This window comes from Mesoplodon bidens (genome assembly GCF_964165515.1).
Source record: "Mesoplodon bidens genome assembly, chromosome: 1".
Classification (NCBI taxonomy): domain Eukaryota; kingdom Metazoa; phylum Chordata; class Mammalia; order Artiodactyla; family Ziphiidae; genus Mesoplodon; species Mesoplodon bidens.
The window spans coordinates 63629399-63641513 of record NC_138176.1 but is presented as its reverse complement, the minus strand read 5'-3'; the positions used below and the strand labels follow the sequence as shown (position 1 = coordinate 63641513).

Sequence of the window (12115 nt, the reverse complement as noted above, 5' to 3'; positions counted from 1 at the left end):
GCTACTTCATGTTACGTTTAGAAATATTTAATTCGTAAGCACTTGTTTTTAATTCAATCAAATACAGCTCTTTTACCATCCAGAGGTAGAAACATATATTTATAACCTACATACAGACATCTAGATAGACATAGAGATCACATAGTTTTCATTTTAAAACTTAGTCATGAATCATGCTTTACAATATAAAACTCATTTGCTCATAAATAATAGTAAGAATAAGTTTACTTTCTTGAGTTTTCAAAGGCCTTTTTTTTTCTTTTAGTTTTAGGTTCTACTAATTGAGTCAAAGCCATAGTCTCAGGCAGTGTGGGATGTGTTTACATTTCAAGGACATGATAAAAGAGTTACAGCTTTAATCTTTCTCCTAGGAATAGTTTTGTTCTCTCAGGGTGAGAAGTTTGAAAAACTGTTTTATCAAGCTAACTTTCTCTAACTGCATACACAAAAACCAGTTTGGGAATGTCAAAAGAGCCCCATCTTGGTCATTTCAGGGTGAGAGAATTATTGTACTTACAAGTATTGGGTCCATCTCAATTGTACATGAATTCAGCTGGAGTTCCAGTGGGTGGCTGGGAGATGGTAGGCTTTAGAGGCACAATTTTCCATTTTCTTTCAGTTTCATTTTTCTGTAAAGTACAAATCCTTCCAATTTTAAGCCACATTAAAAAAGATTAGCCAACTCAGTTCACTCCAAAGTTCCCTCTAGGTCTTTCCTTCCTAGAAATGCCCTCTAGGTTCCTTGCTTAGAAATTCCCCTTACGTCCTCTGCCTAAGAACTTCCTACGAGGTCCCCTGATAGGAACTCCCCTCTAGCTCCTCTGCTTAGGAAATTCCCCCTAGGTCCTTTTCATCTAGGAAATATATTGGTACCCCCCTTAAGACTCCAAGTCTGAAAATAATAGCTCAAATAAAAGTTTTGGAACATTACCCAATACAAGGAGATCCAGATATCAGGAAAACCTCACTGAAGCACCTGAAGAGTGATGTGAAGCTGGGAGTAGGAGGGGCAGGGGTGCTCACAAGGGGCCCATGCTTGGTACCAAAGTAGACTACAGGTGAGTTTTTCTGATAACCAGAAGACTATATCAAACAATGTCGATGGAGATAATCAATAAACAATCTATAATAGGAATAGAAAAGAGTTTTATTTGAGCCAAACTGAGAACTATAGCCCAGGAGACTCAGGCTCAAGAAGTAGTTGAATTGTGTTCCATTGGACTACAAAATGGGGGAGTCTTATAAAGGCAAAACCCCCCAACTTTCATGTCATTTGTCAAGAATCATAATTGGAGCTGGCAAGAAGTAAGGATGCTTGATAAGTAAGGATTGGTTGGGGTCTGAAATGGTTGCATAGTTACAAGGGGAGAACTTGGGATCATAAATTTGCAGTTGGCAGCTGGCAGCAGATGTTGTTTTGAGAATAGTTGATGGTGTCCTTGAGTCTGATTCAGTTCAGAAAATTCAGTTCTCAGTGTTGCAGGACTGTGTCTGAAACCACAGTGGCCGCCAGGCTTCATTTTGGATGCCTGGACCACAGTTATTCCATTTTGATGTTTAAATGCATTCTTTTCTTTAATAGTTAAAGCAAATGTACAATGTATGTTAGAATAGGCCACAAAACAGGCTGTTCTAGTTAGCATAAAGTTTAAGTTAAATAGTGTATAAGCCAGAATGACTTCCTCATACCTTGATATGGGAAAATTTCTTCCAACCAATTTTAATGATTATAGGTTTAAAATATGTTGTAATTCCCAGTTCTTTGGATTTTTGTCCTTTATCTTCTAACACCAAGAATAATATTTGGGGGCTTCCCTGGTGGCACAGTGGTTGAGAGTCCACCTGCCAATGCAGGGGACACGGGTTCGTGCCCCGGTCTGGGAGGATCCCACATGCCGCGGAGCTCCTGGGCCTGTTAGCCATGGCCGCTGAGCCTGCATGTCCGGAGCCTGTGCTCTGCAGCGGGAGAGGCCACAGCAGTGAGAGGCCCGCCTACCGCAAAAAAAAAAAAAAAAAAGAATAATATTTTATTAAATTCCAGAAGTTATTGTAAGAAAATCTTAAGGGATGTGCCCAGAGGACTTTTTTTTTTTACCATAACATAGCAAAAGATTGGAAATAGTTGAAATTGAGATAATGATCAAATAAACTATGGTAGGACAATACTATGGAAGACTATGCATTATTAGAAATACTACTTATGAAGAATTTTTGGTTTTATTTTTAATCTTGTGGCCACATTGCGCAGCTTGAGGGGATCTTAGTTCCCTGACCAGGGATCGAACCCACGCCCTTGGCAGTGAGAATGCAGAGTCCTCACCATTGGACCGCCAGGGAATTCCCTGAAGAATTTTTAAAGAGGGTAAAGTATCTGTGTTAAAATCCTAGGGTATAAATGTTAGGAAAATTATATATATATATGTATACATAACAACAAATTGTTAATATTAATGATATTTATTTCTGAGTGAAGTTATGAGTAATTTAATTTTTGTCTTTAAGCCTTCTTAATTTAGAAAATTACATATGAGCACAAAGTTGATATTATAAAAAATTATTTGTAGAGCTGTTACTTTTCAAGAAGGGATATCTTTCTAAAAGATAAATTTGAACTTTGCTTAGACTACTAATTATTAAGTAAAATAATCAGAATTTTACAATTTATTAGGTTGAAATAAATTTAGTCTCAGAAAACAAAACAACCAAGATGTTCTGCAGTAGTGGAATGGAAAAATAAACTGTGGTACATCCGGACTATGGAATATTATTCAGGGCTAAAAACAAATGAGCTATCAAGCCATGAAAAGACATGGAGGAACCTTAAATGGAGGTTATCAAGTGGAAAAAAAATCTGAAGAAGCTATATGCTGTATGATTCCAACTATATGGCATTATGGAGAAGCGAAAACTATGGAGACAGTAAAAAGATCGGTGGTTGCCAGAGGTTAGGGGGAAAGGAATGATGAATAGGGAGAGCACAGAGGATTTTTAGAGCAGTTAAATTATTCTGTATGTTACTATGATGGGGGTTACATGTCATTATGTATTCGTCAAAACCTGTTCAGTATGCAGCACCAAGGATCAATCTTAATGTAAACTATGGCCTTTGGGTGATTATAATGTGTCAATGTAGGTTTCTGGATTGTAACAAATGTGCCCCGCTGGTGGTGGAGGTTGAGGGTGGGCAATGCAGCAATGCAGTGGATGCGTGGGAGAAGGGGGTATATGGGAACTCATTCTTTTCTGCTCAGTTTTGCTGTGAATCTAAAATGACTCTAAAGACTTGTTTATTAAAAAAAAATTAGAAAATCAGTGAATGATTTTCAGTACCCTTACTTTCCGTGAATTCTATTTGGTGCTTTCTTTTGAGTGTTCTGTTTATTTTGTTTTTAGCCTGCTCTGAAAAATGCTATGTTGAGAAAACATCATTTCACAGTTGCCTCTTAGATATTCAAGAATGTGTTCCTCCTCCCAGCTGAGATATTTGACCTTTAGCCTCTCTGTGTTGGAATATAAGAATGGAAAGCACAAGTGTCCCAGGGAATCAAGTAAACATCTTATAAGAAAATCCGTTGAGAAAATTTTGGCATGATTTTTGGGTTGTTCTGGGTGGTTTGAAATGCATAGGTGGAATGACTAATGTGTAAACTTTGCCCAAGTTGCTATGAGTGGGCTAAATTTGACACCAATGAGTGTGCTTTCCTGTTGTCTTTGAAATTCAGCATCTATTCACCCTTCTTCTGGGGATGATATCCTGATTGTCCTGTAGAGAACTTCCCCTCATGTGGACCTCTACCCCCACCCAGTTCAGGCAGCAGGAGACTCAGACCTAGTCTAATAAAGCATGCCAGGACCTGGCCACAGTGATCAGCTCAGAGCTAATGGCAAGGATTTTCTTAAGTGATTGGAATGAGGGGTGTGTGTGTGTGTGTGTGTGTGTGTGTGTGTGTGTGTTTTCTCAGCTAAGAGGCAGTATGGTGTAGAAGAGCATGCATTCTGCACCCCATGGCTTGGGTTTGAATCCCAGTTGCCCAGTTCCACTACCCACTGGCTTGGTGACCTTGGGTAAGTCATTCATTCTTTCTGAGTCTCAGTCTTCCCCTGTAAAATGGGGCCAAGAATGCTCCCTATCTCATGGATTGTTATGGGGATTGAATGGGTTAATATTTGTAAAGCCTGGCATGATGTTTTTCTCCTCCATGTTTTCACTTGGGCATGTGATGGGCATCTCAAATTTAACACTCTCCAAATGAATTCTTCTTTCATTGTCTTCTGCAGCTCAGCGAATGACATCTCCAGCCTTCCTGCTGCTCAAGCCAAGAATCCTTGGAATTGTCTTTGACCTCTCTCTTTTTCTCTCTCTCTTTTTCCGGCTGCGCTGCACGGCATGTGGGATCTTAGTTCCCTGACCAGGGATCAAACCTGTGACCCCTGCAGTGGAAGTGCAGAGTCTTAACCACTGGACTGCCAAGGAAGTCCCTCTCTTCATCTCTTTACTCCATAAACAACTCTCAGTTCTGCCTTCAAAATATATACACAATTCAGCCAACATCCACTGAAGTCAACGTGGTTCAAGCCACCATCATCTCCCGTCTGGATTACGGCACCATAGCCTCCTAAACGTTCTCCCTGCTTCTGCTCTCACGCACTTTAGTTTATTCTCAACAAGCAGCCAGAGTAAGAGTAAGCCAGAGTAAGCCAAGTCAGATAATGTCACTCTTCTGCACCGTGAGTGTCCATCTACCTTCCCTACCCCCCACACATGCCATCAGATCTCCAGCCTCTTCTCCCACTTCCTCTCATCTTGCTCTCTCTGCACCTGGCACCTCTTATCTGCCCTTGCTGTTTTCTTCCCTCTGCTGGGACCCTGTTTCCCCCCATATCTTGTGGCTACCCCACCTTCCTCAGATCCTTACTCAAATGTCATCTTCTCAGTGAGACTTTCCTTAGTCCTCATTCCAATGTTGCAATCCTCTCTCCCACCTCCCTTGTCCTTATTCATTCCCTGATTATTTTGTTTCCTAGCTCTCATCGTTACCTCACATGCCCTATGGTTTACTTACATATTTTGTCCATTATATGTCTGCCCCCTCCCATTAGAATATAAGTTCCATAAGGATTGAATTTTTTAAACTGCTGTATACCCAGTACCACAAACAGTTCATGGAAATGCCTTCAACGTATACAGTGATGTATGTCAATTATTTCTCAATAAAACTGGGGGAAAGAGGTTGAAAAACGGAAACAGTTCATGGAACATAGTAGGTGCTCAATGAATATTTAATGCATGAATGGATGAATATATGAATGAAGAAAGATTTGCATTGAAGTGTGATATTCATCAACGGGCAGTTTTGTAGTGTCTACTAGGTGTCAGAGACTTGCTAGTCATTGGGATCATACCTGAGAAAAAGACTGCTTCGAATTAAAGTCTAGTGTAGGGCTTCCCTGGTGGTGCAGTGGTTGAGAGTCCGCCTGTCGATGCAGGGGACAGGGGTTCGTGCCCCGGTCCGGGAAGATCCCGCATGCCGCGGAGCGGCTGGGCCCGTGAACCATGACCGCTGAGCCTGCGTGTCCGGAGCCTGTGCTCTGCAACGGGAGAGGCCACAACAGTGAGAGGCCCGCGTACCGCAGAAAACAACAACAACAAAAAAAACAAGTCTAGTGTAGGGCAAGAGGAATGAGGAAACTGATCAAAAACAAACAAATGAACAGAGAAAACAACCAGGAAGTATAGGGTGCATATGGAAACTCATGACAGGAATGAGAGAGCTTGTAAAAGATTCTAGACATGGGGTGTGTAAGCTGTCATCTGAAAGTTCAGGAAAGAGCAAGGAACTAGATGAAGGAGGTGGAGTGTGGGGAGAGCTGAGAAGTTGCCAAATCTGTTAGGCTAAGGTTAACCCTAACTGAGGAAGTGGCTGTGTTGATTTATCATAACAAGCAAGCCAGGGCACTACAAAAAGAGCAGACAGCTCAAGTGAATTAAAAACAATCCAAGGCATTCTGCCAAGTCCTATTAAATCTGTTTCATTGACAATACAGAATAAAGAGTGAATGACGTGGCCTTGTTATGTTTCAAGATATGGGAGGAGAAATCGTGCAGCTTTCCTTTTCACAAGACTACAAGAAGAAAAAAAACCCAGATGACAGGCTGTGCTGTGTTTGACATCAAAGAGTGGGCGTTTCTGTTGTTTTTGATATTCAGCATCTATTCACCCTTCTTCTGATTTGAAAACACGTTAGGGAGACAAACGCCTTCCTAGGAAAACAAGTCCACCCTGAGCTTCCCGGTGATGCTCAGAGCCTCATGGCTGCCATGGATGCATGCCCAAGAACGTGTTTCCAGAAGTTCTCACGCTGGACCACAAACCCTCTGTGAGAACAAGTTGAGTCTGTCAACTCTGGGCCAGCACAGAGTGGGAACCCATTAACTATCTGCTGCCTAAGGACGTAGAGGTAGTGTTGGTAGGACAGGCTTGAAATGAGATTGTCTCGGTTCAAAACCCTTCTTGATTAACTAACCATGGCCATATTGCTTACCTTTCTAAGCCTCTGATTCCTCATCTGCAATATGGAAATACTAAAATATTTACATGATGACAATATTGTAGGCTATTGTACACAAAGTATTCAACACTAATTGATGTTAGTAATTATTACTGAAGGAGGAAAAAGAAGAATTATGTAATTAATCATAGCCTCTCCGCTCCCCTCCCTTCAACACTGCACTTTACTTCTCAGATGAACAACAGATGCCCACTCATGGGTGGGTTTTAGCTGGTGAATCTGATGGAGAGGGAGTTGTTCATTCTGCAGGCATTGCTTGAGTGCCAACTGCATACTAGGCATTGTCCTGGTGCTAGGACAAAACATAAGCTCTTGTGGAGCTGGGCTTCTGGTGAGAGGCGTGGGAAGAGGAGGAAGCCCCTTTTCTACAGGCTGTATTGCGCAGAAGTTGGCTGCTCTTTGCTTTATGCGTACACTCCCAGGTTCTTACAGCCAGCCTGAACACTGGGAGAGTACCGGATAAGATGCCCAGCTCAAAGAGCTACCTAGGGATGGAGAGTTGGGATTTGAGCCTGGGCTTAGGGTTTTGGGAAAGGATATATGGCCTGGCAGGGACCACATTTGCACAGTGAGGAGGAAAGAGCAGAAATTTAAATATATATATATATATATATATATATATATATATATATATATATATAATATATATTATAACTACTTTTAAAGCTGTCAGAGATTAGAAAAAAAGGCTGGAAGGAGAAATACCAAAATGCTAATGGTAGTTGGGTTAGGGTTTTGGAATGGGAGTAGAGGCAATGTTCTTCTTTTCTCTATTCCCAGTTGTTTAAATGTGATTGTATTACTTGCATGATTTAAAAATGACTCATGAAGCTGACCAAGGAAAATAAGAGCTTGAAACCCACATTCTAGGACCAGCACTTCCACTAACCAGGTGTGTGGCCTGGGGGTGGTCACTCCTCTGGTGCCCCAGACATTCCATCGTCTGCCCCCAGTTTGCCCTACAGTTCTGTTTCCATGTCTCTCTCCCTTTTGCAAATCTGCCTTGCCCTTCCACAGACTCATCTAGTGTCACTGTCTCTCCAAAGCCTTCCGAAAATCTACTCTGACTCACCGCCATCCTTCCTGTCCTCACGCAGCTCCCCCATTATTAGTGCTTCTTTGTTGAATACTTGCTAAGGGGTCACTCAGCTATTCTCTCTATATGTCACCTGATTCAATGCTCAAAATAATTCAGTGATGCACGTAGATATTTTTAAGCCAACTCTACAGAAGATGAACTTGTCCTTCAGAGAAGTTTTCTTACTTGTCCATGTGGCAGGGATCACTCAGGTCTACCTGATCAGAGAGCCTGTGTTCTTTTTTTCTTTTTTTAAAATTAACTTTTTGATCATTATTTCTATTGTTATAACATTATGGTTGAAGTATATGGGCAATTAAATTTCCACTTCAGGAAATATGTTGAGGCTTTTTTTTTAAATTGAAATACAGTTGATTTACAATTTTGTGTTAGTTTCAGGTGTATAGCAAACTGATTCGGTTATATATATGTATTTTTTCCAGATTATTTTCCATTATAGGTTATTACCACGTATTGAATATTGTTCCCTGTGTTAATGGTTAATCCTCATTGCTTATCTATTTTATATATACGTAAGTATGTATCTGTTAATCTGTAACAGTATGTATCTGCTAATCCCATACTACTAATTCATCTCTCCCCCTCCCTTTCCCCTTTGGTAACCATAAGTTTTGTTTTCTATGCCTTAATTCCTGCAGACCTAGTCTCAAGCAAAACCCTGGTCTAGTTGGAGAGGACACCTTGAAGAAATTCTCTGGTCTGGGTGATCCACACCAGAGATTTTGTGTTCTGTATTGTCCCAGGAGATCCACTGGCATCTGTGTTCTTCTGCTAGGAAAGTGTACAACTTGGAGACCTAACTCAGTTTGGGAGCTCAGTGGGGTCAGGAAAGGCTTTCTGAGGAAGTCACGTTGAAGGAACTCAGCAGGGGTTGGGTAGGGGTGGGAAGGTAATGGCATCTGTGAAGGCCCAGCATCAGGGAAGAGCTTGGGTTGGCTGGAGACAGATAGAAGGGCCCCAGGACAGGAGTGCCATAGGGGCTGGGGGGCGAGGTGCCCTTGGAGGCTGGAGGCTTCCATGCCTGCTTTCTGTGAATAGAGCAAGTGGGGAGTTGGGGTGGGTAAAGTAACCAGAGTTAGGTTTCAAAAGCTACATCTTCACAAAGCGTGGCTTAAAAGAAGGAAACCCTCGCTGACTGGCTTTTCTTTAGCTTCCTGACCCCTTAACAACACCCTGGGAACCTCTGATGTCCCCACCCCATCCTCCCTCCTGGTCTCCTGAGCTGCACTGGCCCCACCCACTCTCAGCAGGTGACTTTCTCTATTCACTGAGAAGCAGTCAGAAGCCACCATCCACACGTAGTTGCTGTCAGCAAATCCATCAGCCCTCCTCCCCTAAAGCTATGTCCTCCACCTTCCTTCCATGAGGGCTGGAGCACCTGCCACACCAGCTCGTGCCTGGGATTCCTCTCACCTACATGTGAGCTCTTCCGCTACAGCAATTTCCCCTCTTCTGCATTATCAGTTGTTGCCTGTCCACTGGGTTACCCTGTCATCCTTCAAACATATTATACAGGTCTCTGCTCAATATCAAGTCCTCAGTTCCTTTTGACAAAAAAGGCTCTTCCAAAAAAAGTCAGCCAACTTACTGAAGCCACCTTCTCTTCTCACATACTCTCATCAACCTACTCGCATCCGGCTTTGTCCTGGACCTTCCTCTAAAACTGCTCCTGCCAGCTGCTCCAGTAACTCCCAGGTGGCCCTCCCTCTGGTGTCAGGGGTCTCTCTGCCCAGTTCTCTTTGCAGGAGCTCTCCTCATCTTTCTGATCTCTCTGCACACATGCCCCATGGTGGAAACCTTTCCTTCTGTGTCCGCAGACACTTTCTACATGATCTCATGTATCCTCTTGGCTTTAAAAACTAACTATATGCGAAAGGCTCCCATATTTATGTCTCCAGGGTTGAACCCTTGCCTGAATACCAGATATTTATACCCAGTTAGCTATCGATGTCTCCTCTTGGGGATCTAATAGGCATCTCAAACTTAACACCTCCAAAACCAAATTCTTTCTTCACACCTTTTCCCCCAAACCAAATCTATTTCACCCCTAGTTCTCCCTTTGCTATACAGGGCAATGCTGTCCTTTCTCTGGTCAGTTACTCAAGCCAAAATTCCATCTTAGACCCCTCTCTTTCTGGTAAACCCCACATCCAACTCATCGGTAAATGCCATTGCTTATGCTTTCAAACTACATCAAGAATCAACTTCCTTTTTTCTTTGCTGCTTTTGTTACTATTCTCCTGGTTAAAGTCATCATAACTGGTCTCCATCTTTCTCTCCTTGCTTTCTCACAATTTATTCTCAATGCAGAAGCCAGATTGAGCCTTTAAAATGTCATGCCTGATCAAGTCAATCAGTGACCTTGAATAGGTTAAAAATAAAATTCACAGTCCAAGAAGTCCTATCTTGTCCTACAGGGCCATGGGTGACCTGGCCTCCTCTTACCCTCTGAACTTCTCTCCTGTTCTGCCTCCCTCACTCTTGCATCCCAGCTCCAATGGCATCCTTGCTGCTTCTGGAACAGGCCAAGGGCTTTTCTGCTTCAGGGCATTTGCACCTGCTCTCCCCTCTGTCTGGAAACTGTTTGCCCCAGGAAGTCTCTTGGCTTGATCTTCCACTTGCCTTAGGTCTCTGCTGAAATGTCACAGATGCTCCTAGTGCTAGGAAACCTTGAGAGAGGCAATGTAGGGGGCATCTGGGAAAAGCTAGTGGATTATTTGTTGAACCACTACTTTGAGTACTTACTGCATGACAGACACTTCCAAGCAACACCTCATGGATTACAAAACTGCATCCCCTCCACAGCCTCAGGGAGCAGGTAGGAATAGCTAACACTTAGTGAGTGCTTACCATGTGCCAGGCTAAACACTTCGTAAATATGAGCTCATTTAATCCTTATAACAGCCCCATGAAGTGAGTACTGCTATGGTGTCCACTTTACATCTGAAGCACAGAGAGGTCAAGTAACTTACCCCACATCACCTAGCCAGAGCTCAGTTTGAACCCATAGCTTAATCTGATGCCGATGGAGAGAAGGCTTAAGTAGAGCCTTTACAGGGCGCTGAGCAGGTATTCCTCAACATTATAAGTAGAGGTAGAGCCTTCCTTTGCGGGCAGAAGGCATTGCATGTACACAGGTATGGAGGCAGACAGTCGCCTTGACACTGTCCAGGAAGCAGGTGTGGGTAAAGTGTAAAGTGCGGCTTGATAAAGGGAGCCAACTGAGGAGTATAAGGCTGTATTCTGTCTGTTCTTTGAGTGCCTGCCAAGTAAGGTCAAACTGGTGGCTCTCTGCTCAGGAGTTGGGAAGTGAACGGCTGTAGTAGGTGCTGAAGGCTTTATTATTATTATTATTATTATTATTATTATTATTTGACATCTTTATTGGAGTATAATTGCTTTACAATGGTGTGTTAGTTTCTGCTTTATAACAAAGTGAATCAGTTATACATATACATATGTTCCCATATTTCTTCCCTCTTGCGTCTTCCTCCCTCCCACCCTCCCTATCCCACCCCTCTCGGTGGTCACGAAGGCTTTTTAAGACCTTAAAATCCTTGGTCGAGCGACCGCGATCGAAGAACTTTGAAGGAGGGGATGGGGGTGGGAAAGGAAGCGGAGAAAAGGCAAGTGAGAGATAAAGGGGAAGTGCAGTTTCAGAACCGAGCTAGCTCTCTCCTCCCTGCCTGCCCAGCCTCCAGCAGCCTCTTCTCCAACTTCCCCACGGGCGACCCGCGTTGGACCCCATGGCCGACCGCAGACCCAAGAAAGCCAAGATCTGTCTCTGCATGTTTCTATGTCTTCTGGTGGGGGGGGTCATCGCGGTGGTGGTCGGAGTCCGGATGTGGCGCCGCTCGTCCGAGCACATGAAGTGGAATGGGACGGGCACCACTGCCCATTTTCAAGAAATCGTCCTGGAGCGATGCTACAACTACATGCAGTTGGTGCAGCCAGAGTTCAGGTGAGTTGGCGTCTTTGGCGCATGGCGGGGCACCGCGCGCTGTGGTGACTGGGCACAGCTGGGCACAGCCGGACAGTGCGCTCCGAGTAGCCGTCTGGATTGCCTGAAACAAAGCACCGACTGTTCCGAGTCAGCTGAGAGCCTGCGGGGCAGTGTTGAGTAGGGAGTCCGGGCTCGAGAGTCCGTGCGCCAGTCCCCAGAGGTGCAGGCGGGCGGTGGCGAGCGCGCTGCTCCTTGGCCCTTGCGCTCAACTGGTGGACACTTGTCAGAGACGCCCGGAGCCCGGCCCCATTTGGGACCGCAGCCCCACTCGTCCAGGAAGCCGGGGAGTTGCTGGCGTTTCCTACATTTCATGGGGTTTGCGTTCGCCATCTCTGACCCAAAAGTGCCCCGGACAGTTACAGACACCTGGTGAAGTGGCTTGCGGAGCCTGAGGTGGGAGGATGGTGTCTGAAGGGCCCGATCACTGCAGTTAGTTTCATTCA

The 12115-nt window shown here is 44.0% G+C and overlaps 1 protein-coding gene across 1 annotated transcript in view; it reads left to right on the top strand.

Annotated features, from left to right (window-relative positions):
* Positions 1-11415: 11415 nt before the first annotated feature.
* Positions 11416-12115, top strand: part of CD38 (CD38 molecule) — a gene marked incomplete at its 5' end in the record, with an annotated part of 37854 nt that continues 37154 nt past the window's right edge. Inside the window, one exon of the mRNA XM_081225109.1 lies at positions 11416-11630. Coding sequence (XP_081081235.1) covers positions 11416-11630 — 215 coding nt within the window. The remainder of the gene's footprint in view (positions 11631-12115) is intronic.